Genomic DNA, 25659 nt, shown 5'->3' with positions numbered 1-25659 from the left:
AGAAAATCATTTTTTTTGGGTAAGTATGAAATTTTTTTGAAAGTTTTAACACTTGATGGTGACTTCAACCGACCTCAAGGCTGAGGGTTTGGAGGTGAAAATTCAATTTTTGTGGCTAAGTATGAGAGTGAAAAATGGAAAATTTTCCAATACTTAGCCATTTCGCAGCCCCGTTATTTTTTTTCAAAATTTTGCAAAAATTTTCTAACTTAAAGTTTTCATCATTCATCTACAGGTCTTAAGCACCATGAAGTTCCAGGTAGATAAAGATGCTCCTCCAGAGTCGAGGATGACTTACAAGTGGAAGAACATCAGTGACACCAACCTCGGACACATCAACCTGAGGGAGTTTAAGAAGCGAATGTTTGGTCTGGACAACCTTGTGCCTACCACCATTGCGCGAAAAATGATGAAGAGTGGTATCGTGCAGGCTGCCGGCTTCCTCCCCACCATGCAGTGCAATGAACTAGTAGTTGAATGTGCCAAACACTACAACCCCATCAGTAAGGATATTGTTGCACCTGATGGAAGAGTGTTGGCGAATGTCAGCGATGAGGCCATCAGAGAAGCCTTCAGGATCCCTGAGTACCACAACGCAGTATATATGACCAAGGACGAAGCTGACAGTCTGTACCACGACCACCTGGAAGAATATGATGCCATAGTTAATCATTCCTGGCTAGACAAGCCGAGGAAGGGCGCCTCCAAACTCCAGAGAAAGAGCCTAGCGCGAGCATACTTCAAGGAGGACATTGGGGACATGATTGTCTTGCTCAATAGAATAATAGGAAATCCTCAGGGAGCTCCATTCGAACCCTGGATGTATTATTTCATTAATGAAATAATCAATGGAGTAAAAATGATAGACTGGGCCCGTATGATCAGCGACAACCTAGACAACCAGCTAAGGAATCTGGAGGCGAATAGGACTTTCTTCATGAGTTCTTACTTGTTCTATTCTTTAGCCAGGACCTATAGGTACAGAGGTCTCACTTGTAGAGGAGAAGTTGGGAACAAGGAGAACCAATTTCCGGTATATGATTGCTATCCCCAGCTCCATATGGAGGAGAAGTTCCATTTCAAAAGGGTGAATGATACCTTCTTGATGCACATTACCTGGACCCTTCAAGGTGGCCTGCACCAGAGGCTCTCTCAAGAGTCTATGGACTTCATCGGTCGGTTCGGGTGTTGGTACATCCAATATCCAAAGTTCACTTACCTCCAAATTCAAGGATTCTCTGGGCCCCCATACAAGCTTCCAGCTTACCCTACCAACCGAGTGGTGTTGCTCGAGGTTGTGAGACAATTGGAGGAGTATATAGTGATTCAAAGGGATAAGCAGAAGAAGGCAGGGACATCCTCACTTACAATTGGTAATGGGCTGGAAACATGTCCATCATCATAGGCTGCAGCCACCGCTGAGAAAGAATTGGCCTGGTATCCCTTCTACCAATACAAGTCAAGAAAAGATTTCGATCCATTCCATAGGATAAAGAAGATCGAAGGGACAACGTTTGAGCACTGACTGGATCTAGAAGACTACTGGGCTAATGCAGCCGATAGTTTCGAGATCCGGAAGAGGTTCTGGTCAAGAATTCCTTTGAGTATGGTGAGAGCAACGGAAGTATTCAAAGTTGCCGATCAGGTAGAAGAAAGCGTAGAACTTCAGCAGTCGGGTTTTGTTGTGACCATTTCACACATCGCCCCATCGCAAATGGGGACCCCCTCTTTTGCTTGTTTTTCGCTTGTTTTTTTGCTTTCGTTTTTAGGGTTTTGTTAGTTAGTTAGTAGTCTGGATTTAGGGCCAAGCCTTAGGGTTTTAAATTTTGCCTTTTCAAGCCAAAATCCAGTCATTTTTGAGAGCTTTTGAGCTTCTTTTCTAGAATGCAAATTTTGAATACAATGAATTCGCCAAATTGGTCTAATTTTCAATTGGAATGTTCATGCAGAGCTTAAACTTGTCTAAGTGTTGACCGTCGATATGAATTTTTGTTTGATTGAATATTTTGACCAAATTTTGACTTTTTTGAAGTTTGATCCTGGGCATTGGAATTGATTTGTTTTCACCTCGTGAAGTGTTAAAATGTGAAAAATCTTGTTATTTTGGCCTGTAGGAGCAAAATCGCTCCTGTCCCTCAGTGAAGGACGGGAGCTCAATTTCAAATATCTCATCATCCTTGCAGAGTCCAGACAAATTTTACGTTTGAAGTGATGGAGAACGACAAGATCTTTCCATTGAATATAAATTGAAGATTTTCATGAGCACAGAAATGCCTCCAGGAAGAAAATCGCTCCTGTCCCTCAGTGAAGGACCGGAGCTACGATTCAAATTTCGTTTTGTCCTTGCAAGATTTTGATAACTTAACAATTTGAAAGGGTCCGAAGGAAGATGCTTTGCCAAATGAATATAATTTGAGATGCAAAAAACGAAGGAAAATGACTTATATTGACTAAATCGCTCCTGTCCCTCTCCAAGGGACCAGGGCGAAGTACCTTGTAGCTCTCGTCCCTCTCCTAGGGACCAGAGCGATTTCCTCCATTTTGCAAAATCCAGACAAGGGTCAAGGTAAGTTTACGTTCAAAAACGAAGGAGAACATGAGATGAATGCATTGAATATAAATTGAAGATTTTTGGGACGTCCATACCAGTGCTAAATGCCTAGTTCGCTCCTGTCCCTCAGGAAGGGACCAGAGCGATTTTTGATATAATTGCCTTTTTTGCAAAGTTACAAACAATGTAAAGGCATGGGCGGATAGAGTGAAGAAGGACGAGTCCGTTGAATATAAACTTGGAACCAGGCAAAGTAAGATGATGGCCACAAGGGAAGGATCGCTCCTGTCCCTCTCCAAGGGACCAGGGCGATACAATGGTGATGATACGTCCCTCCAAAGTTCAAGGTCGTTCCTCCAAGGTTCAAGGCCGATCCAAGTCAAGACGAAGGGTGGCGAAGACATTTCAAGGCATTTCATCAAGCGCAAGGTTGTGAAGGTCATCACATGGAAGGATTTGCGCTCTAAGACCCAGATCGCTCCTGTCCCTCTCCAAGGGACCAGAGCGATACCTACATAATGGCGTGGATTTCAAAAGGCAAACAAGTTTCGAGCAACCAAGAAGGTCGAAAAGACGTCATTTCACGCAATGAAGTTGATTGCAAGTTGGTACAAACAAGAACAAGCACATAATGATGAACTTCGCTCCTGTCCCTCAGGGAGGGACCAGAGCGATATTAGATGTATTGATCATTTCATACAAAATTCACGTAAGGACAATATATTGCAATGTTCTGGAGGGTCCATGGTATGACAACAAGATGATAAACAAGAGTTTTGAACGTCCAAACATCGCCAAATGGTGTAAAGGCCTCACATCGCTCCTGTCCTTTGGACAAGGACCAGGGCGATCCTATCAAAAGCGCTCATATTCCTCCAAAATCGAAGCAAGGCGAGGTTAAGCAAGACAAGGGACGGCGTTTGGAAAACATCACAATGAAGGATCGAAGGTCAAAAATGCATATTGAACGTGAAAAAATCAAGATCGCTCCTGTCCTTTGGACAAGGACCAGGGCGATCCTATCAAAACACTCACGTTCCTTCAAAGATCAAGGCGAAATGAGGATAGGAAATGCGAAGGACATCGTCGGGAAGACGTTGCAAAGGAGATCGAAGTTTAAAAATCGCCAAGATCAAGGAGAAATGTGGATCGCTCCTGTCCCTCTCCAAGGGACAAGGGCGATGATCCTTATAACATCGAAGGTACCTTGCAAAAGCGAGTGGGACGTGCGCAAAGGACACAAGCATTGATATTTCGAAGATCAAAGATACAAGATGAACATGAAGACATGGAGATCGCTCCTGTCCCTCTTCAAGGGACAAGGGCGATGTTAGATAAAACACATGACATTCTTTGAAAGTCACGTTAAGACAAGGACGCACAAGGTTCTAAATGACGTTTGGAAGATGATACAAGGAAAGGATCGTACCAAAATGGAAAATTTCAAGCAAAAAACTTAGAATCGCTCCTGTCCCTCTCCAAGGGACCAGGGCGATAATGATCATGAGATGCATTTGCTCGCACAAGAGAGGCATTCAAATTCGAAGGACCACCAGATGATCGATTTGGGACGTGAAAATGAAGGAGTTGAACGTTAAAAACGCAAGAATCTAGACCAAAATCATGGATCGCTCCTGTCCCTCTCCAAGGGACCAGAGCGATGAGGTACGTCCTTTTATTTTCATATTTTGGCGCCAAATTAAACAATTTGAATTTCTTTAAATGCTAAATCAATTTAAAAAATCGAAAATCCATTTTTTATTGGCATTTAATATGGCGTTAACATTTATTAATTATTTTTGCCTTATTTAAAAATCGAAATTTGCAATTAAAAAACGCAAGGCATTAAATAATTATTTAATCGATTTGAGCGCTCATTTAAGGGGGTCGGCCTTGTCATGTTATTGCAAATCATTTAAAAATCGTTTGAAATGGTTTTATTTTTATTAAGTCGGCCTTAGTAAATGAAGGATGAATGCGCTATATAAGGGGGGTAGAATTATCATTTTCTACATCATTATTTTACCTTCCTTTATGCGAATTGAGAAGAGGCGAATGTAGTGCGAGTTTCATTCATCCAAAGGTGGTGCGATTTCAAACCAAAGGTGGCGTAGACATTCCCAAGGTGGTGCGAGGCGTGCGAAGTGTGTTTGAAGAGGTGTGAATTCCATCCAAGGTGGCGTAAGCAATTAAAGGGTGGTGCGAATTTGAAGACCACACCAAGTGCGAGCTTGAGGATACACTAAGGCAAATTTGCTAAGGACTTGGAGATTTGTTAGTGCGAATTTGAAGATCCATTTGAGACCACGTCCAAGGCGATAAGTGAAGATCACATTCTATCCAGAGGTGGCGAAGTCAATTTTGAGGGGATCATATTGAAGATTATCTTTATACCTCAATTTTGCCTAGGCAAATTTTGTTTTTGCATTCTAGAGTTAGCTCTCTATCGAGGTATGGCGATTTAATTGTTATTGCTTTATTCATTTATCGTCATATTTCAAATTTTGAAATTTTGAATCTTGAATTTCTCTTGGCTCAATCGTTGTATTTTAGGAAATGATAACTCTAGAGACTTATCATGAGGTTTCCTAAAGTTTATCTCTCTTATTTACGTTATTTATTGCAAAAATCTATTTCTTATAATGAAATGTTGTGTAGGTATGGCGACCCCAAAGGCGGGAGCATCCACCAGTCGCTCGGCTCTCATGAAAGAAGATCAGAAGACCGAAGAAATGGAGACCAAGATCGTGTCCAAGTGGAGCAACATTGGAGATACTAACTTGGGGAACTTTAGCACAAAGAAGTTCCGAGAGGTCCCTTACATCGGCAAGCCATCACCTGTCGCCCGGAGAATAATAGAGAGTGGCATCATTAAGGCGGCCGGTTTTCCTCCAGCCATTCAGTGTCACGAGTTGATGATCGAGTGTGCCCGTCATTACAATCCACAGTCCAGGACAATTGTGTCCAATGAGGGAAACATTTTGGCGTACCTTTCAGAGGAAGCCATAAGTGAAGCCTTCCATCTTCCAGAGCACAGGGACATGATATACAAGAGCATTGAAGGAGCCAGATCAGTGTACGATGATGATCCAGATGCTTGCCTAAGCATAATCAACAAGAACTGGCTACTTAAGAGTCGTCCCCGTCTGAGCAAAGTACCAAACACACCACACAGGATTGATTTCCAAGAGGAGTACAGAGATTTGATCACCATGCTCAACAGAGTTACAGGAGCACCTCATGCCTTCTATTTTGAGAAATGGATGTTTTACTTCATCCAGGCGATTGTTCAAGGAAAGGGTACAATACATTGGGCTAGGATAATTAGCCATTGCTTAGACGTACAGTTGAGAAGACTCAGGGCTACTAAGTCCTTCCACATGAGTTCATACGTCATCTATGCCTTAATCAGGAGCGTTGAGTACGCAGGACTACCTCACAGAGGAGTGATTGGAAGAGGACCCGGCGAGGTCAGAGTTTGTGAATCCTATACCTACTTGCATCATCCACCAGGGAAGAACTACAAGTTAATCAATGATACTTTCACGATGAACATCACAAGGACGTTGCAAGGAGGGATCCACAACAGATTATCTCAGGATGCCCAGGAATTCATCAAGAGGTACGGTGCTTGGTTCATTCAGTTTCCCAAGTTCACTTACATTAGAGTGTATGGATGTCCTTTACCTCCATACATGTTGCCGAGGTACCCGACAGATAGAATTGTGTTACTTGAAGTAACAAGGCAGTTGGCAGCATATGTGAAGGCATTCAGACACAGACATCAGAATGGAGTTCAGGTACCTATTATTTTGGGTAATTCAGTTGAGGTATGTCCTAATGTCTTAGCCATGGATGACGCAGAGAAGGAGTTAGCCTTGTATCCTTTTTCATCTTTTGCTTGGAGGAATAGTTTTGATCCACATGGACATTTAGAGGAGACGGTCGGTAGAAGATTTAGACATGAGTACCAGATTGAAGATTTTATGATGAATCTCCTAGATGATCTCGAAGTGAAACGAAAGATACATTCTAGATTGCCTCTGGATTTCATCAGGAAATGTAAGATTTACAGAGTAGCCGACCAAGCTCAGGACAACGGCAGGCACATCCAATCTTCATATGATAGAGAAAGCAAAACAATAAGTTTGAATTGGAATGAGCCCGAGGCCGTGGATTTAGATGAATTGATGGCACCAGTCTTGTCTTGTACTCGCAGATGGGTAGATGTTCAGCATCAGAAGTTGAGAGAACAAGGCATAGCCATGTCTTTTACTTTGGAAGAAAAGCCAGCTGAAGGTGGAGCCAGTGTTAGTGAAGGCAATCCTAATCCTAGGAATTCAGGTGAAGGTAACCTTCGATGTGCCAGTGAGGGCAATCTCCATTCGAGAGGTTCAAAGAGAAAGGAAAGATCAGAAAAGAAAGAGCCTTCCAAGAAAAAGCAAGGTGCCAACAAAGATCAAACACCAGGTATTTCTTCCAGGCCAGAGGATAGAACAGTTCGAGTGGAAGAATCCATGGAATCGATGGTACAGAATGACAGACAGGAAGAAGAACAGGCACAGCATGTTTCATCCGATGGATCTCTCCAAGACTATGATTTAGATAATGATAATGAAGTAACATCTCCTCCCAGACAAGAAGAAGTAGTACACAAAGAAATTCAAGTTCAAGAGACAAGATCAAATATCCCAGATTGGTTGAAGGAAAGATTGACTAAGGTGATCGTAATAGAGGACGAGGACAGTGCAATTGATTTAGAGAGCCTCGTGGGACGTTCACATATGACAACAGAGAAGAAGAAGGCTACAAAGATGTCCAAGATGATTCGAGATGAGACTGGATCTAGAAAACTGCAGATAGCTACATCGGCAGCAGACAAATATGAGGGTGAGATCCTAGCAGAGGACTATCATATACAGACTATTGAGTTAGGACCATCCACAGCAGAGCAGACTTTAGATGATGCCACCGACACATTTGAGGCATTGAAGGACAAGTTTAGAGAAGAAGTAGAAAAGAATAGAAAGCTTGAGAAAGAGGTCGGTGCATGGAGGACATATTTCAGTCACATCAATGAACCTTTGGGACGTCAGGATCCAGTTAGATCACCATTGCAGGCATTGCCCCTTCAATCAATCAATGAAGCAGAAAGATTCAAGAATATGGTCCAGCGTACATGTAGTTGGATGGATAGATCTCACGCGGTGGCCATTGAGTTTGTTACAAGGATGTCGAAGATCACCCATCAGGCTATCCAAGTTCTTGAGATTATTCACAGATTGATGGCAACAGTAGCTGCATTTGCCCATACCAAGGACGTTGTCATCCCTGTCTTGAAAGTTATAAGACATACATCCAGAAGAATTTTAGCACAAGAGAGGATCTTAGAAGGTGATTCTCACAGTTTGTTTCAGTGGTCAACCTTACTCCATATAAAGAGTGTTCTCTTTGAGGATATCAGTATTAGATGTGGTCAAGTTGAGGAGGTGATCAATCCGATCCAGGACAGAGTATTTGAGGTACTTCGTACCATTCTTGGCAGAAGGATCGAGGTCGAGACAGATGTGGATTTACAAGAATTTGAAGATAGAATCAAGATCATCTTTCGCAAGGACGCAGATGTTACAGATGAGCAGTATGATCAGATGTATGCTACCATGCTCCTGATTGATAGAACAAAGGATCTTGAACCTACTTGGGACACAGCTCTTCTAGATGCATTTGATCAGGTTATCCACTTAGAAGAGAGTATCAAGAATCTTCCCGAGATTCCAAGCACAGAAATCGAAGGAATCGTGACAAAATTCATTGCATATGCTAAGAAAGAGAATTGGAAAGGGAATAAGATTCTAGATGAAAGGTTGTTACAGATGACATGACATCTTATTTCTCATTGGTTGATACCTCCTAGATTTTTGTGCCAAATTTAATATTTGGCTATGTATTTAATATTGTTCAGTAAAAAGGAGGTCATTTGTAACAAACCCTAATTAGGGTTTAGGTGTCATGATCTTGTCCATTGATTTACTTTCAATCTGGACCTTTCATTGTAACTGGGGATGCTATTTATACCCCATTTTTCATTTCATTTGGTAATAGAGAATAGAGTTAAGAGTGAAATAGAGAGATTAGAGTTGTAAGCAATTTTTATTTTGTAGCAAGATTGAGTCTTGAAGAGAGAAATTCAAGCAATTGTTGTATATGATGACTTGGAAATCAATAAAATATTGAAGTTATGGTGTTTTGTTGCAAATTTCATAAGTTATCTTCATGGTTGTTGGATGTACTTGAATCACGCTCAATCGAAGTAGTTTGTTAATTTGAAAGGCTAAGTGTGAGATTTGATATTTGGTAGGATTCGCAATCCAAACCACTAGCTTCTTGCTGATTGTAGGAACGCCTTGCGTGGTCGACTGGAAAACATTTTGAGTCATTAACCTTCAAGCATTTTCGCATCTAGGATATGTACCTTCGTAGTAGTGTCCTCGGTCTTTGATGCATTGAATACCATTATTACCTTAGAAGATCGCACTAATTTCAATTGAGTTGTTACCTTATGGCAAAATTGAAGTTAGTTGATTCTTGCCAAATCTCATTCATGCTAAGTCCTTCATAGGGTTAGGCTAGATTAGACTTTCTTAAACCCTGTCCTTTTTCTATTTTTTTTGAAAGTTCCTTTTAGACTAGTAAAATCTTCGAGCTTTGAATACGTAAGACGCCTTGGAGGAAACAGCAAATCACATCATACCACTAAAAAGCTTGTCCACACGTGGAGACCCCACTAAAAGAACCTTGGAGTCCATCTAACTGATCCTTTTCGCAGATCTTCAGCAGTTAGAGACTATTTTCTCAAGAGAGGATAAGATGCCTGTCGGTATTTTATTCTGTGTATGATTGTGTACAAAATACACGTCAACAGGTTTTTAGAAGATGAAGAATGAACCCTTAGTCTCCATAGATTGGATAGAGGGAGAAAAATCAGATCTAGCAGACCTCATGAGGTCGGTGGTTGAGTACTCAAGGTGGTGGGCGTCTGAAAAGACAAAACAATTGAAGGCGAAAGGCGTGGTTCCAACTTATGAATTAATGGGAGTAGATGATACTCTGTCCGTCCATCCTTGTACCTCCGTCGGTGATGCTCGGAATCCAGAAAGTGTTGGATCTCGAAAGAGAAAGGAGTTGGGTGGAAGTTCCACAAAGGTCACAGGGAAAAGGGCTATAGGTGAGAGAAGAGAATCCAGCGAAAGTCACTCCATCCTAAGTGCTGCTTCCATTGCGCCTGATCAAAGTACAATTGGGGAGCAAGAGATGAACATCTATGTGATTGATGATGAAGTAAGAGTGCTTTCCCAGCCAGTTGAGGAAGTGGTGGAGAAGGTCTTCCGAACTCCAGACAGGGGGCAGATTGAAGCCCCTACAATCTTCTTGGATGGCATACCAGCGAACCCAGGAGAAGCAGACAATGAGTTTGATCGGAACACTGAAGAACAATCAACCATTCCTGATTGGCTGAGAGCAAGGATAAAGGCCAAGGTTCCCAAGGATGCCCACTCAACCGAGGAGGTTACCGCAACATTCCTGGAGAAGGTGAGTGAACCCGCTATAGCTAAACCGCCCAAACCAGCCAGGAAGTTTTCCCTGATTCAGAGAGACAGTGCCGGATTCAGGACAGTCCAGATAGCAGTGCCCAAAGAAGGGAAGACTAGGGACAATGTCACCGCAGATGACTACAAGATTACCACCATAGAGATGGGTAAGCCTACCCAGGACCAAGAGATCCAATATTTTGATGACTCCTGCAACGTTCTAAAGACGAGGCTGGCTCATGAAAAAGAAAAGAGGAAGAAAGTGGAAGAAGAGAACCAGTAGTGGAAGAAGTATGTTCTCCATCTTACCAGCCCGCTCAACCATGAAGTCCCGGCTACTCCACCACAGCCTCTTCAGCAGGGATCAATGAAGGACTATAATGATATGAAGGGATCATACACTCAAGAAAAGGAGTGGATTTCAGACGCTGTGATACGTGCTGACACCCTGGTAGAAAACTTAGTATCAGCACATGAGGCAACTTCTTTGTTGATTGATCATATCCAGGATCTAGCATCCAATTGGGAAGAAGTGGATGAAATTCAGAATGAAATACTCCCTCACCTGAAGGTTATCCGAGGCATGTCAAAGAAGAGCTTAGTGGATGTAGGCATCATACAGACAGGAGACAGGTACGACTTCGGCATGTGGTACCATGCTCTGGTCACTCGGATTGAGGTTCTGAAGAAATCCGAGGCCAAGTGTTCTGAGACAGAGGCAAGGGTTAGAGAGATCCTGGGCAAGGTATTCCGTGTGGTGTCAGAGATCTGGCAGAAGGAAAGCCTAAGGGAGAAGCATTTACAAGCAGAGAACCTGAGAGCCAGGATTCAGGCAAGCTTCTTCCGAGATTTAGGATGATTAACAAAGGCGATCTTTCGAAGACTGCAAACTTCCTCTCCATCGATGACAACTTCCTCACCCAAGCAGTGGAGTGGGAAGGCATCCTTGCCACATGCACCGACGATGTGGATCTCATCGACTTCCACATTGGCGGTTTGCCAAGTGTCACCATGGAGGAGGTCAAGCTCGTGGTGTCCAAATACGTTGAATCTCTGAAAGAGGAAAGTGGCCACTCACCTCAGTAAAATTAGCAGCTGCGCCACTTGTCACTCTTTCATTTGCTTGAACTGATAGTATTTCAGGAAACCCTAATTAGGGTTTAGGACTTTCAATCTCGGCCCTTGATCACTGTTTGATCTCGGCCATTCATTTATTTTTGAGAAACTATATAAGGTTGTCTCCTCTCATTTGAAAAGGGTGAGGTTTTTGATGTATTGTTGCTTAAGGTCATTTCCAGATAATATATTGCATGTGCGCTGCTTTGTAATCTCTATTATTTGAATGATTTGCATGGTTTCAATTGCCTCAACACTTAGTTAGAAATAATTTAGATTTGCTTTCATTGTTGTTAATTTGAATGAAGGATTTGATAAGTATCAATTGATGGTGTATTTCCGCTCATACTTTTGGTAAATGGATGATTTCCATTCTACCGTGCAAAGTTAGTCTGAGCCCATCCCCTGTGCATCTCAACATCTCGATCATAAGCACAACCCATTGAAGATTGCACCAGCCTTGTGTAGTTGTCCCTAGTGTGGTGAAGCAAGGTTTGGTTTCTCGAAAGCACCCAATTGATACCATCTCTAGAATTCGTAGGATTAGATTAGCCTTCTTGAACCCTATCTCTTTTTCCCTTTCTTTTGAAAGTCTAAATCCCAGAAAATCCCCCCCCCCAAAAAAAAGAAGAAGAGCCTAAAAATTGCTAAATCCATCTAAGTCCAGCAGTTCAAGAATACTTGTCAAATGTAAGTCCCCCTTGAAAATTTCAGCATACACTACCCAAGAAGCTATTCAACTAAAGTCGCTTGTTCACACATATAGACCTTGGAATCGGTAGTGATTTTTCAGGAGAGGATAGAATACCTTCGGGTATCCTATCCTAATATTTGGTAGATGATAAAACAGACACCAACACTACCAAATACTCTGAAATATCTCACAGTAGGAACATGACCAGACCAAAGCTCATAAGGGGTTTTACCGGTATCTCCTTTGATGTGAACTTTGTTGAATGTGTAAACAGTAGTACTAATGGCTTCTCTCCAATATATCTTCGGGACATTTCCTTCAATCAGCATAGTCCTTGCAGCATCCAAAACAGTTATGTTCTTCCTCTCAACAACTCCATTCTGCTAAGGGGTTCTAGGAGCAGATAATTGTCTTCTAATCCCATGCTTCTCACATAATGAATTGAACTCTTCGGAACAAAATTTTGCACCTCTGTCAGATCTCAAGCACTTCACCTTCAATCTAGATTCAATCTCAACCTTAGCTTTGAATATCTTGAATTTATCAAATGCTTTTGATTTCTCCTTCAAAAAGACAACCCACATCATCCTAGAATAATCATCAATTAGCAACATAAAATATCTATCACCCTGCACACTTCTAACATTTGTAGGTCCACATAGGTCAGTATGTACAAGATCTAGGTCGGTTTGCTTACCCAACTGACATTCCTTACATACTGGATTAGCAGGCTTAACAATCTTAGGCAGATCTCTAACAACATGTGTAGATCTGATCTTAATTATTGAATCAAAATTTACATGACACATTCTTCTATGCCATAAGCAACTCTCATCTATTTGATCAATCAAACAACTTTTTTCACTAGCATTCAAATGAAAAATGTTTCCTTCAGTCTTAGTTCCAAATGCAATCTCTATACCGAAGGCATTTAAGATCTTGCATTTTCCATCCTTGAATTGTAGATTGTAACCTTTATCAACCATCTGTCCAACATTCAAAAGATTATGTTTCAAACCTTCAACATACAAGACATCGTCAATGTTATGCTTACCACCAAAAGAAATAGAACCTTTCCCATGGATCACGCAGGCTTTGTCATCTCCAAATCTAACTATTCCACCATCATATCTCTCCATACTCACAAATTTGCTTTTATCACCGGTCATATGATGTGAACAACCACTGTCAATAACCCATTCGTCTTTCTCTCCAACTTTAGCAGCTAAAGCTTTCTCCTCAATAGTATAGCTAGTGTAATTAACAGGTACATGTCCATCTTCCTTAATGGCAAGAAATATAACTTCATCTCCTTCCGATTCATCATCTGTAATATCTTCATCAACAACATAGTAATAGTTCTTCTGATTTCTATACTTCCGGTTAGGCTTGTAGGGCTTGTCATACTTCTCATGCTTGTCATATCTATCATTCCTATCATGCTTGTCAAACTTATCATGTTTGTCATACTTAGCCATTCTCTCCGAGCATCTAGAAGCAAAATGTCCTATCTTATTAAAAGAGAAACATTTCAAAGGCAACTTTCCATCATACTTACCGACACCTTTAAGCAATCTCCGGGCAATCAATGCTTCAAGTTCATCCATCTCTCTTTCTTGCTCTTCCATCTCTCTTCTCTCTCTCTCTTATATCTAGATATTCTACACTCATTTGGATCATATTTCTGTTTACCAAATACAGATGCAAATGCTCTAAATGCAGTCTCAAACTTTCTATATGATTCTCCAAACTCACTCAGCTCAAATGCAACAATCTTTCTAACCAGCATATCTCTTGTCACTGTAGTCACACTCCGGATCTCATCAATAGCAGCAACCTTATGTTTATAGGCAAGAGGAAAAAATCTCAACACCTTAGCAACAGTTTCATCTTCCTCAATGGTTCCACCAGCACATCTGATACCGAGGACAAGATCATTCACCTTAGCCATGAAAGAGTGTATGTTCTCATCATCTCCCATCTTCAATGTCTCATACTTTACTTTTAAACTCTACAAATTAGCAACCTTCACCTGTTTATCACCTTCATACAAAATCTCAAGCTTCACCCAGATCTCTTGTGCAGTCTGAAGTCCCATTACATTTGTCATCTCAAAATCAGTCAGGGCACTAAGCAATGCTTCCTTTGCTCTAATATTATGTTCAGCTTCCTTGATCTCATCAAGAGTAGACGGTCCATTCGGAGGAACAGTATAGGCATTTTTTGATCTTCACCAAGACATTTCAAGTGCACTTCCATCCGATCCTTCCATATAGCATAGTTACTTCCATCAAATCTCAGACTATCCTTAAAGATTACACCTTGAGCTGCCATCCCGGATCTCCTCAAGCGGTTAAGCTTCTATTGGAGGATCTAGCTCTGATACCAATTGTTAGCAGCAACCAAGAAGGAAGACTGAGAGGGGGGTGGGGGGTGAATCAGTCTTCACCGGAACAACAATCAAAACACAGATCTGATAAATTGCAGTAATAAGATAGATAAGCAAATTAACAACACAAAACACAACACCAAGATTTTGACATGGAAAACTCGGTTAAGGGAAAAACCACGGTGGGAACCTACCTACAGTAAGATGATACTCTACAATAGTATGTGAAAATATTACAATGGGGAATGCACATGCATTCAGGCACACTGCCTAGAGCTCATTGCTCAAATATAATGGCCTAGAAGGCTACAACCCTCAGGGAAGTCTCACTGACTTACAATAAGATTCGGACTACAATCCGGAAGAAATGAAGTGAAAGAATAGCATCTCCAAATACCTGATTACAATTTCGGTTAAGCACAGATGTCTGCCCTGCAACACCAATCTCACCTCAAACTCAACACCGAAGGATAAATCACTTGTTTGCACACAAACCTCTCTCTGATAATGCAGACACAACATCGACACCCAAATTACATGAATGTATCACCTATATATACAAATCATCAACCTTGATAACAAGGTTGGCTAAACCCTCAACCCTCAATTACAAAATTACATCACACAATACAAAGATTGACCACCGGACCAGTATAATGGTTTACATAGTATAACATGGTCCTAAAACAAATTCCCAAACACACAACTCCACTGGAAATCATGCCAAGATCAACCGCAACACGCTAAACCACCAGGAAAACCGCATAACATGAAAATCATCACCGGTTGATAGAAACCACCAAAAAATCGCACAACAATTGATGCAGATCACCAAAACAAATAGGACATGACTAGGAAACACCGACAAGCATGTTAAAATCATTAGGAACAGCTGCACCAACACCACTTATAAAATCTTCATCGGTCGACGTCTGAAAGCTCAAGAACACAACCAATCAGCAACTGTCACGAAGAAAGATAACTTGCGGAGCACCAAATCACGATCCATCTAAAATGAAGATACACAAGACCATCCCAAGCAATATCCCAAAAAATCAGCACAAGATCTGATCACACCGGAATATACTGGAGGATATACCGAACTCTGCAAAACAGTGATCAGCAAACCAACACAACAAACCAGATCATAAGATCTTTCCAATCTGCAATCACCAAAGAAATATACAGGAATATGTTGACATCAATGACAACAACATATCCTAGTAGCAGCAATAACCAACAATATCCAACAGGTATAAGGTGACAATGGCTTCCTTATATTTAGAACTAGAGAAATTCATTTGATATCGATGGCTGTGTGCTTAACAAAGGAAAATGGTTCATACTATCACATGGTCAGTTTTTATAGAGGAGCTACAATCACAATATAGCAATAGTGTTGCAGACAACTACTTTAGCCAGGTAGCTAAACTATGAAAAATAAGATTAGTCAAGGATTATTTTTATCAACTGTAGAATGTATCTTTGTGTAGATACACTACATAAGAGAACTTAAATGACTTATTTTTGGGTGGTCTCAAGGATCACATTTAACATGAGGTATGCATATTTAGTATTAATTATATATTCAAGTTATTTTTTCTAGCATGCAAGGAAAAAGATAAGTTTTTAGTTCTTAGAAGGCCAAGGCTCAATGGCAGAATAGAGAAGAATATTTTAGTGCAACCATTACTCAACCTACTAGATTGACTACTTAACAAATTGAAAAGAAAGAGATAAAAGGGTTATGCTTTAACTGCAACAACAAATACGGTAGAGGACATAAATTTGTAGAAAATAAATTGTTCTATGTTGAAGGGCTAAGTGAGGAAGAAGATGAATTATTAGAATTTTACAATGGGCAAGGACCAAGAGATCCCAAACAATCATTTTATTTTTTTTGCACTCTTAAGTTTTAGCACTCCACAAACTCTCAAGGGAGAGGGTTTCTAAAAGAGAGTAATAGTGTTGATAGACTCTGATGGCACTCATAACTTCTCAACAAAAAGTTAGCTAATTGTTTAAATTGTTTTATATATTTGACTCTAGAATTTCAGGTCTTGATTGCAAATGAGGGTACTCTTAGTTGTTCAAGGAAATGCCCTAGCATTAAATTATCCATGGGAGATTGTCATCTTGATTTCCCAGTGTTTGCTATCTCCATGAATGTAGATATTGTTTTGGGAGTACAGTGGCATACTACTTTGAGAACAATTGAGATGAACTTCTAGGAGCTATTCATGTGTTTTCACTTAGAGGGAAGGACAATAGAATTAAGAGGGTTGTGTGCAAAGTCTGCCCAAATGGTAAGATCTCACCAAATGTAAAATATGCTTATGATGGGGGCAGACAGGTTTGTGGCCCAATTATCTTCATTAGAAACATGTCACTCAGGATACTACACTGCTAAATCTGCAAGTAGTTGTAGGTAAGCAGTCAATAGCTTTTTGGGGAGAGTCCAAATGGTTTGCATCCTAAAAGAGATCATAATCAATTCATTCAACCAATACTAGGGATCCATATGTATTAAAAAGTGAGATTGAGAAGATAGCTTAGGAGATGCTAGAGGCTGGTAGTGTTAGGCATAGTTAGAGTGCTTAATCCACTCCTAGGGTAATGGCGCACGAAGGATAACATTTGGAGGATGTCTCATAATTATAGAGAGCTTAACGAATACCCTATAAAATATAAGTTTCCTATTCCAGTAATTGATGATTTGTTAGATGAGATTAATTGTGCATGTTATTTTATAAAACTTGATCTTTGTTTCGGTAATTATCAAATTAGAATTAGAGACGAGGATGTATGCAAAATTATTTTTTGAATCGATTAAGCCACTGTAAATTCTTCGTAATGCCCTTTGGTCTCACAAATCCACCATCCACATTTCATGGCTTGACGAATTCTATTTTTTGGCCATTTCTATGAAAAATTGTTTTTGTATTTTTTGATGACAATATATGGTAAAACTTGGGAGGAACACTTGTGTCACATGAGAGATTTAAACTTTAAGGTGGACCTTTATAAGATCAAGACCATTATAGAGTGGAAAATACCTGTGACGTCAGGAAGCCGTGGAGTTTCTTAGGGCTTATAGGTTATTATCACAGATTTTGTAAAGAATTTGGTAGTATTACATCACCTCTCACAATTTTGTTGACGAAATATTCCTTCCAGTGGAATGTGGTCGGTTAAGGTCATTTGAGCAGCTTAAGGAAGCCATGTGCACAACTCAAATACTAGCTACTCTATATATTTCTAAAACATTCATTATGGAATTTGATGTTTTAAGAATGGCATAGTAGTTTTCATGCAAGAAGGAAGACCCATAGCATTTGATAGCCATCAACTTAAAGGTAAGAATTCGCTGAAGCAAGTTTATGAGAAATAAATATTGGCTATCTTGCATGCAATCAAACAATGGACACTTTATCTAATGGACAAACATTTAAGGTAAAAACATATTATGATAGTCTCACATATTTCTTGGAATAGAGGTTGTCATTTGAAAAATGGTTCACACAGACCTAGGGATGTGACTTTGAGATCATATATAAGAAAAAGCAAGGAGAGTTTTGTGGTTGATGCTCTAACACGGAGGGATGAACCCATATAGTCACTATTGTATGCCATTTCCATTTTACTAGTATATTGGGTAAATGAGGCAAGAGAAGAGTGGGAGAACGCAAACACTCAAACTCTCATTGAGAAAATCCAATAGGATTCAAGTGTTTCAGACAAATATGGATGGAAAGGAAATGTTTTATGGTACAAGGACACATTGTACCTATGCAAGAATTCAATACTTTTAAGTTTAAGGTGTTTGGTAGAACTAAATGCTTCTCTAGTAGCTGGGCACTTTGGATTCTTGAAAACTTATGTTAGAATTAAGCAAGATTTCTTTTGAGAGGGGCTAGCAAGTGATGATCAAAAATTTGCAACAGAATGCATGATATGTCAATAAAATAAAGGGGAGACAATTAATACTACAGGTCATCTGGAACCCTTATCTATCCCAAGTTAGAGGTGGGAGGAGGTATCTATGGTTTTCATCATCGGTTTGCCCGAATTTGAAGGAAAAAATGTCATCATGGTTGTTGTGGATTGTCTCAACAAATATGTACATTTTTGTGTTTTGGTACACCCAATGGTAACAAACATCGTAGCAAAAACTTTTATGGATACTTTAGAAACTACACTAGACTTCAAAAGTTATAGTAAGTGATCATGATCCTATATTTACAAATAATTTTTGGATTGACTTTTTTTCATATTTGGGCACTCAGCTTACTCGTAGCTCATTATATCATCCCCAATTTAATGGACAAATTGAGGCGGTCAACAAATGCTTGGAAGGGTACCTACATTGTTTTGCTTCAGATAAACAAGAGAGATGGGTGCAGTGGCTGCCACTAGCAGAATAGTGGTATAACACTTCTTTCCATCCTTAGTCTAGGATGTCTCCATTTATGGCTTTATATGAGTACCAATTGTCTTCATTCACCTCTTCATTGCCGGCACACCCAAAAAGGTTCAAACAACTGGAAAACATATGCAACATCAGCCAGAGGTACTTGCTAGTCTCCAAGAGGACCTAGCAATGGCACAAAATGGAATGAAGCAATAGGCTGACCAGCTCTGTAGTGAAAGGAATTTTGAAGTGGGAGATTGGGTCTTTATGCATATATATCCAGATAAGCAAATGTCTCTAAAACAACAGCAAAAAGATAACAAGATTGCACCCAAGTACTATGGTCCTTATGAGGTGTAGCAAAATATTTTTGTGTAGCATATAAACTAGAGTTACCCATGTCAACACAAATACATCCAATTTTTCATATTTCATGCTTGAAGAAGGTTGTTGGGTGAAGAGTTCTAGCATAAATTAAGTTATTAGAGCTTGATGAGGAGGGCAGAATATTTTTTGGATCTTGAGGAAATTCTCCAAACAAGCACCAAGAGGTTGTTGTGGTCAAGGACAATCACAAAGTATTTAATAAAATGGAAGAACTCCCTGTTTGAAGATGCTATTTGGGAAAATGAGGATTTTGAGCAAAAGAATCCACAGTTGATCAATGCTGAGGACAATGCTTCTTTCAAGAAGGGGGCCATGTTATGCCCTTAGTCCTATTGTGGGCATAGGGTTCTGAGTAGGCAGCATGCGGCTATCTTAATTATTAGAGCTTGATAAGGAGGGCAGAATATTTTGGATCTTGATGAAATTCTTCAAACAAGCACCAAGAGGTTGTTGTGGTCAAGGACAATCACAAAGTATTTAATAAAGTGGAAGAACTCCCTGTTTGAAGATGCTATTTGGGAAAATGAGGATTTTGAGCAAAAGAATCCACAGTTGATCAATGCTGAGGACAATGCTTCTTTCAAGAAGGGGGCCATGTTATGCCCTTAGTCTTATTGTGGGCATAGGGTTCTGAGTAGGCAGCATGCAGCTATCTTAACTCTTAATTAAGTTATATAATGATTATTATAGTCATATATGGGTAGTTATGTCATCCTAGGTGCTATATTTAAGCATTGAAGTCGGCCTTCGTGGCAGCCATGGCATAATTAGGTATATTTAGGGTCTAGAGAGAAGTTCATGATCATCATATTTGTGAATTGTGTTCTCATTGGAGATGTTTGGATGTTTGCCCCCTTGAAGTGGCTTGTTATTCTCTATTATTATGGGGTATTCGTAGCATATTTCCTATTGTATACCTTTCTTGTACAAGTTGTTTGATTACATCTGTCTTGATTCCTACCTTGACAAACTGCAATATATGTTAGTATATGGGAGGCACCGTATCCCTAATTGAACTATAGTCATTCTCAAAATGTGGCATGCACAAATGATGAAAACACCTATAACGCTGGTTTGTGAAATCTTCATTTTAAATCATCGGGCATCTCTATTGACAGGCTCCTATTCTTCATTTGTCCTTACCATGAGAATATAAAGGACACCATATGTAATAATATTTAATAGAACTACATCAGGGTTACATGGATGGAACTTGTCCATTCACTAAGCAGTAGCATCAAATTTGGCTTTTAGGCCAAGCATTTGCTCAAGGTTGTGATTGGTATTATCATTACCCTAGGACCTATTTTCTGACATTGTTGGAATAAGCTGCATTGCTCCCTGACACAGATTAGTGTTGGATGCCATCAGATTAGAATTGAAAGATAGTACTATATCCATAGAGACTGATGGGATAGCTTGATGTAGAGATAGAGGAGCACTCAATTTCTTGCTACCTAATGCATTATTAATTTTTATTTTAAGTTTCAGATGACTAAAATATTCTCTCTTTCAGTATAAGATAAAATATGTTGGGCTTTATGTAATAAGGGAAACAGTTTGTAATAGGAGGGCTCCTCTAAACTGCAGATGCATGACACTGGATACTCACCTTAATGACTATCTTCTATTCTCTTGACAACATAATTGATAGAAGCACTTGGATGCAAAACATGATCATATACTTCTGAGGCAGAATGATAACATCTAGATCCACAGAAATAGTGTTAATCTTGTCAGTCCTCTTGATATGTGGAATTTACAAACATTTCTTGAGCAATTTTGTCACACCGTAGATCACTACATATCTAGTACGAGGAATCTACTTGACATTCCTCTGATTTTCCTTAGCTAGCTGCTAGCATCTTCATAGCTGTATGGTACTTGTGCTATAGTTATGTGCCCTACGTACGTTTTCCTTTTTAGTAGGTTGTCTGGAGGTGCATTACTGTCATTTTGTTACATGCTTGTACTTTTACCAGTTCCATCGGCTGCTTTGATCTTCATAGAACTGAAATATAATTCTTCATTCTTTTTTTTCTTTCCAACTGGTAATGGGATGGGCATTTTTTCATTCTCACAGGTCTTGGACTATCTGTTAGAGTCTTCTGAAAGCCATTCCTCTTCTCCAGTAGGGCCTCTCTGTAACTCAACAAGGTACTGTGTAAAAAATTCTTGCTAGAAAAAAGTATTTTCTTTTTATTACAGGAATTGAAGCAGGTGGTGTTAAAACCAAGAATATATGGTTTTCCAGCTGGTGGTTGCTAGTACATTTTTGGCAGTCTAGCCTTGACAACTTACAGCTTGTCACTCTCTTTACAGTCGCAGGACATTGATTCACCTTATATTGACTCTGAACCACATGTACCCAGACTATGACTTCAGGTAAAATAAATTGTGAAGAAATTCTTTGTAACTTGATCACAAATGTTATGCATTTTACTAGAATATGCTGGGAGGGATATCTGGGTACTGCCAATGTGAGGCCTTTGAATGACATGGCAAACCCAACACATATCCTTCCCCATGAGTTTAGGAAGTGGTGTCAAGGGTTGACAAGCAGTTTAGTAAACTGCTGCTCTGAAAGGAGCTTCGAGTTCAATTCTCTCCATTTCCTATGACACAATTCATTTGATGTTGAGTTCTCAATTCAGTTATACTTAATGTAAGTAAACATCTACTGCAATTTGAATGACCACTAATCATACATTATTACATACAGCTCTCTTATTCTGTAGAGAGACGGAAGGTTGACACTTGTGCTTAATTTTGGTTCTGACTTGTTCATTTTTAATCATTATTTGGGCTCTATCAAGAAGCATGATCCGAGCTCACCATTTTTCCAAGGAACAAGGATTGAATACTGTTAGGCAGAAGATGGAAAATTACTTGCTTGAAGCTGAAAAGGTAGTGGCATATCTAGTCCTGTTTGGATCATGGCTTCTATTCACTATAAAATTTAAAATGGTTTTTGTTTGACATCATGCATTTTGTTTCTTCTTTTCTGTTGGCAGGTGTGGGCAGCAGATAATGGGGAGGATGTTTCTTTTCTAGATAGTATTTGGAAAGCAATTGATGAGGTCTACATTTCTTTTACCTCTGCCTTATTCTACATTCAATCAAAGCCCTTCATGTTGAATTGCCATTGCCTTTCTTCTGGAAACTAGTACCACCGGATGTCATAAGATATTTGCAAAAACTAACAACTCTATGTGTGCAGGTAATTGACATTGCTGATAGTGAAATTTACAGCTACATGCCTGAAGTCGAAGGGGATGACATCTTTGAAAGAGGATCAATGTATGTGCTCCTTTCATAACCGTAGTCTGCAAATTATGTAGCGACTTACATTAGAAGTTGAATCCATTAATCATTAAAAAATTTATGACAATCATCATCATAGGTAATCAAACGCATCTCTTTATTGCTGTCCACTGTTATTTGTGGTTTGAGGAATAGGTACCAACCTTTAATCCTTGCATAATGTTAGAAGAGAAATAGGTCTTGGTGGCCTGGAAAATTTCCTACATAAGACCTCTTGGTTGTGGGGAAGAGCATATCAATACTACATGTCATGGAAATTATAAATATTTATACTAGGAGAATCGAGATACGATTGTATATATCTTCTCCTTCTACACAAATATGTCAATTGGTTTACATAATTTTATAGCAGTAAGGGCAACCATTTCTACTCTCTTTTCTTGTGATTCAGTAGACTCTCTTGTTGGTTTCTTAAAATTTGGTAAAAGCTGTAGTACCCTATACCCAGGGAAATGGATGTGTAACTTTATACGAGTAAGAAAGGGCAACCATCTCTACTCTCTTTTCTTGTAATTCAGTAAACTCTCCCTGGTCAGTTTCTTCCGATGATTTGGTAAATTTGGTAAAATCTGTAGTACCCTATACTCAGGGAGTTGGATGTTGTATTTGACCCAATTCGAACACTATGATGGTGCTGTCAAAAGAAGCCCGATAAACCTGTATAATAACAGCGTGCATACAGTTTTGTAACAATAACAGAAGAAATAGAGAGCAAAGATGATACAGGGTATTTCACCAAAAACTCTACACAGTAAAAATTTCTCTATTGCAAAACTCAACTGTTTTCCAATACAATAATCTCTCCTACTTTATCCTTAAGCATGGTTGGATATAAATACATTGAAAGTGGTTTTAGACATTGCATAAAATCATTCAAAAGTCAAACAGGGGTGCTTCAAAACGTGAGTGAAAATAGAAAACCACAAAAATACCTAGACTCGTCTGTTCTCCAATACAGTAATGTATCTTTCCTCCTCTATCTGTTCTCCAATACAATGATGTATCACTCCCCCTTTATCCTTAAGAATGGGTGGATAGATATAAATACATTGAAAGTGGTTTTAAACATTGCATGAAATTATAGGTCAAATCATGCCAAAGTCAAACATGAGTGCTTTAAAACATAGGTGAAAATAGAAGAAAACAAAATATCTAGACTTTTTCCGAAAAAGGTTCAAATCAAAAATTTATTTGACTAACAAGGTTGATTAAACATGGTAAGTTTAACATGATTTTCCAACCGATAGTCTCCTTGGATTTGAACAGAAGCTCCATTACGGACACCTGAATACTTTGACTCCTTGAGCTCATCCCATTTGATGGTCTTTAATCCCTTCTTATTATGCTACATATTAGTTGAATCTCTTTTTGTGCCTCTATCAAAATTTTGTCTTCCTTAAATGTAATGGAGTACTGACTAAAGGTATATATGAATATCTGTCAGCTAAACATATCCGGTGTTTGTTGCAGATGGTTTTTCAACTTCTTTTTCTACAACAAGAAGCTGAAGCGAATTCTCTGCTTCAGTTGCCGGTCTCTAAGGTAATATCTTCTAAATTTTCCCCAAAATGATATGTTGAACAAGGAAATGAAATATCCAATGATTAATAGGGTATTTTCTGTTTGCAGCAAGCTTGCCATTGATGATTCTTCTGCTGATGAGATGATGAGTGATGAAGAGGCCATTTTTCAAGGCATGGACATGGAGTGACCTATGTGTGATACGTGTATATAAAGAAGGATTCAAGACAACTTGTATATTGCAGGTTATCGTGATTTTTAAGCGATGTGTGGGATTTATATACTCGAACTGTGTATGATTTTGTACAGGGTTCGAAAAATTTGCCTCGTGATGCTGAATGAAATGATGTCAGTTGACATTATACTCACAAAAATGAATAAGTCACACTAACAACAACATTTAGGTTGACTGAATAGACAATCTATCTAGATAAAAGTGTTGAGATTGGAAAAATAAATGCAGTTGTATAAATATGATTTTTAGCTGAGTTCACTTCCATTTTTTTTTTTTTAAATCCATGTAAAGACGTGGAACATTTTAAAGAATTGGTTAACAGTGTGAGGGTCAAATCCCTTCTTCGTCATCAAATCTGTGGATAGATGGATTCAACAATAAAGAAATAAGGTTGAGAATAAGGAGTATACAGTAAGCTCTCATAAAGCTCTCATAATGACAATGTTGATATAATGTCATTATGTTCATTTGTAATTGAATATTAGATTTGATCAATGAAATTCGAAGAATTTGATGAAAGGTGAGGGTCATGTTTTTCTTGATGGTACAATGTTGATAGAACTATTTCTATTTATATAATTGAAATATTTGTAATTGAATTTTAGGATTGCTCAATAAAAGAATTTGATGAGTGTGAGGGTCAAGTTTTTCTTGGTCATCAAATTTCTGGATAGATTGATACAACAATGAAGAATGAAGGTTGAGAACAAGGAGCGTGCAACCTCCTCTTAGAATGATGTAATGTTGTTATGATTACTTTTATCTATTTCTAATCAGATTTCAGAATTGCTCAATAAGTTTTTAAAATTTATTGAGGCGTGAGTACAAGTTTTTCTTGGTCATTGTATCTGTGATAGATTGATTCAGCAATGCAGAATCAAGTTTGAAGATACATCAAACACTTACGATGATGATTCAATAAAGATATATTTACCATGGTAGCAAAAATCGTTTAGGGAAAAATCGGCAAAGAAACTATTTTTTTAAAAATAACTTCAGGGCATTTCCATAGCATAAAGATATAAAGGGCAAATAAAAATAGAGTTTAACATGTGAAGTGTAGAAAATAATTTTTTGTTTATTATATTTATATTACTGATTACATAGGCAAATAATCAGTTAAGTTTTAAAAAAGGCAGTTTTGAAGTGATCCAAGAATTTCATTGTGATTGAGGCAAGGAGTTTTGTAGGGTTAATTCAATATTTTAGAAAGCTTATCAAATCATATTCCACAAGGGCAATGCTTTATATCATAGTAACAAAAATCATTTGGGGAAAAAATCGGCAAACCAAAAGTATAAGATTTTTTGAAAAAATGGGTAAGAAATTGGATTTTAAAAAATCGTAAAAATTTCTAAAAAAATAAGAAACTATTTTTTTTTTTTTTCAAAACTTAAGGGTATTTCCATAGCATAGAGATATATAGAGTAAATAAAATAGAG

The 25659-nt window shown here is 38.9% G+C and overlaps 2 protein-coding genes across 7 annotated transcripts in view; both read left to right on the top strand.

The window, feature by feature from the left end:
- LOC131037939 (uncharacterized) overlaps window positions 1-24490 on the top strand; it is a 44981-nt gene extending 20491 nt beyond the window's left edge. For 3 of the 5 annotated variants that reach the window (XM_057970202.2, XM_057970200.2, XM_057970203.1), the window contains 7 exons: window positions 21221-21294; window positions 21460-21522; window positions 21954-22044; window positions 22152-22217; window positions 22358-22437; window positions 23932-24003; window positions 24091-24490. In XM_057970202.2, coding sequence (XP_057826185.1) covers window positions 21221-21294; window positions 21460-21522; window positions 21954-22044; window positions 22152-22217; window positions 22358-22437; window positions 23932-24003; window positions 24091-24172 — 528 coding nt within the window. In that variant the 3' untranslated portion in view covers window positions 24173-24490. The remainder of the gene's footprint in view (window positions 1-21220; window positions 21295-21459; window positions 21523-21953; window positions 22045-22151; window positions 22218-22357; window positions 22438-23931; window positions 24004-24090) is intronic. The other 2 variants (XM_057970204.2, XM_057970201.1) reach the window with 1 other exon arrangement.
- On the top strand, window positions 35-15733 carry LOC131037938 (uncharacterized). 2 transcript variants are annotated; one of them, XM_057970199.2, is made up of 2 exons: window positions 35-1676; window positions 9474-15733. In XM_057970199.2, the coding sequence occupies exon 2, from the start codon at window positions 9485-9487 to the stop codon at window positions 10421-10423; it is 939 nt and encodes a 312-aa protein (XP_057826182.1). In that variant the 5' UTR covers window positions 35-1676; window positions 9474-9484; the 3' UTR covers window positions 10424-15733. Both variants share the same exon structure in this region; 1 of them encodes a protein (XP_057826182.1).
- Window positions 24491-25659: the final 1169 nt, after the last annotated feature.

This window comes from Cryptomeria japonica, chromosome 9 (genome assembly GCF_030272615.1).
Source record: "Cryptomeria japonica chromosome 9, Sugi_1.0, whole genome shotgun sequence".
Taxonomy (NCBI): Eukaryota; Viridiplantae; Streptophyta; class Pinopsida; order Cupressales; family Cupressaceae; genus Cryptomeria; species Cryptomeria japonica.
This window is presented reverse-complemented; position numbering and strand designations above follow the sequence as displayed.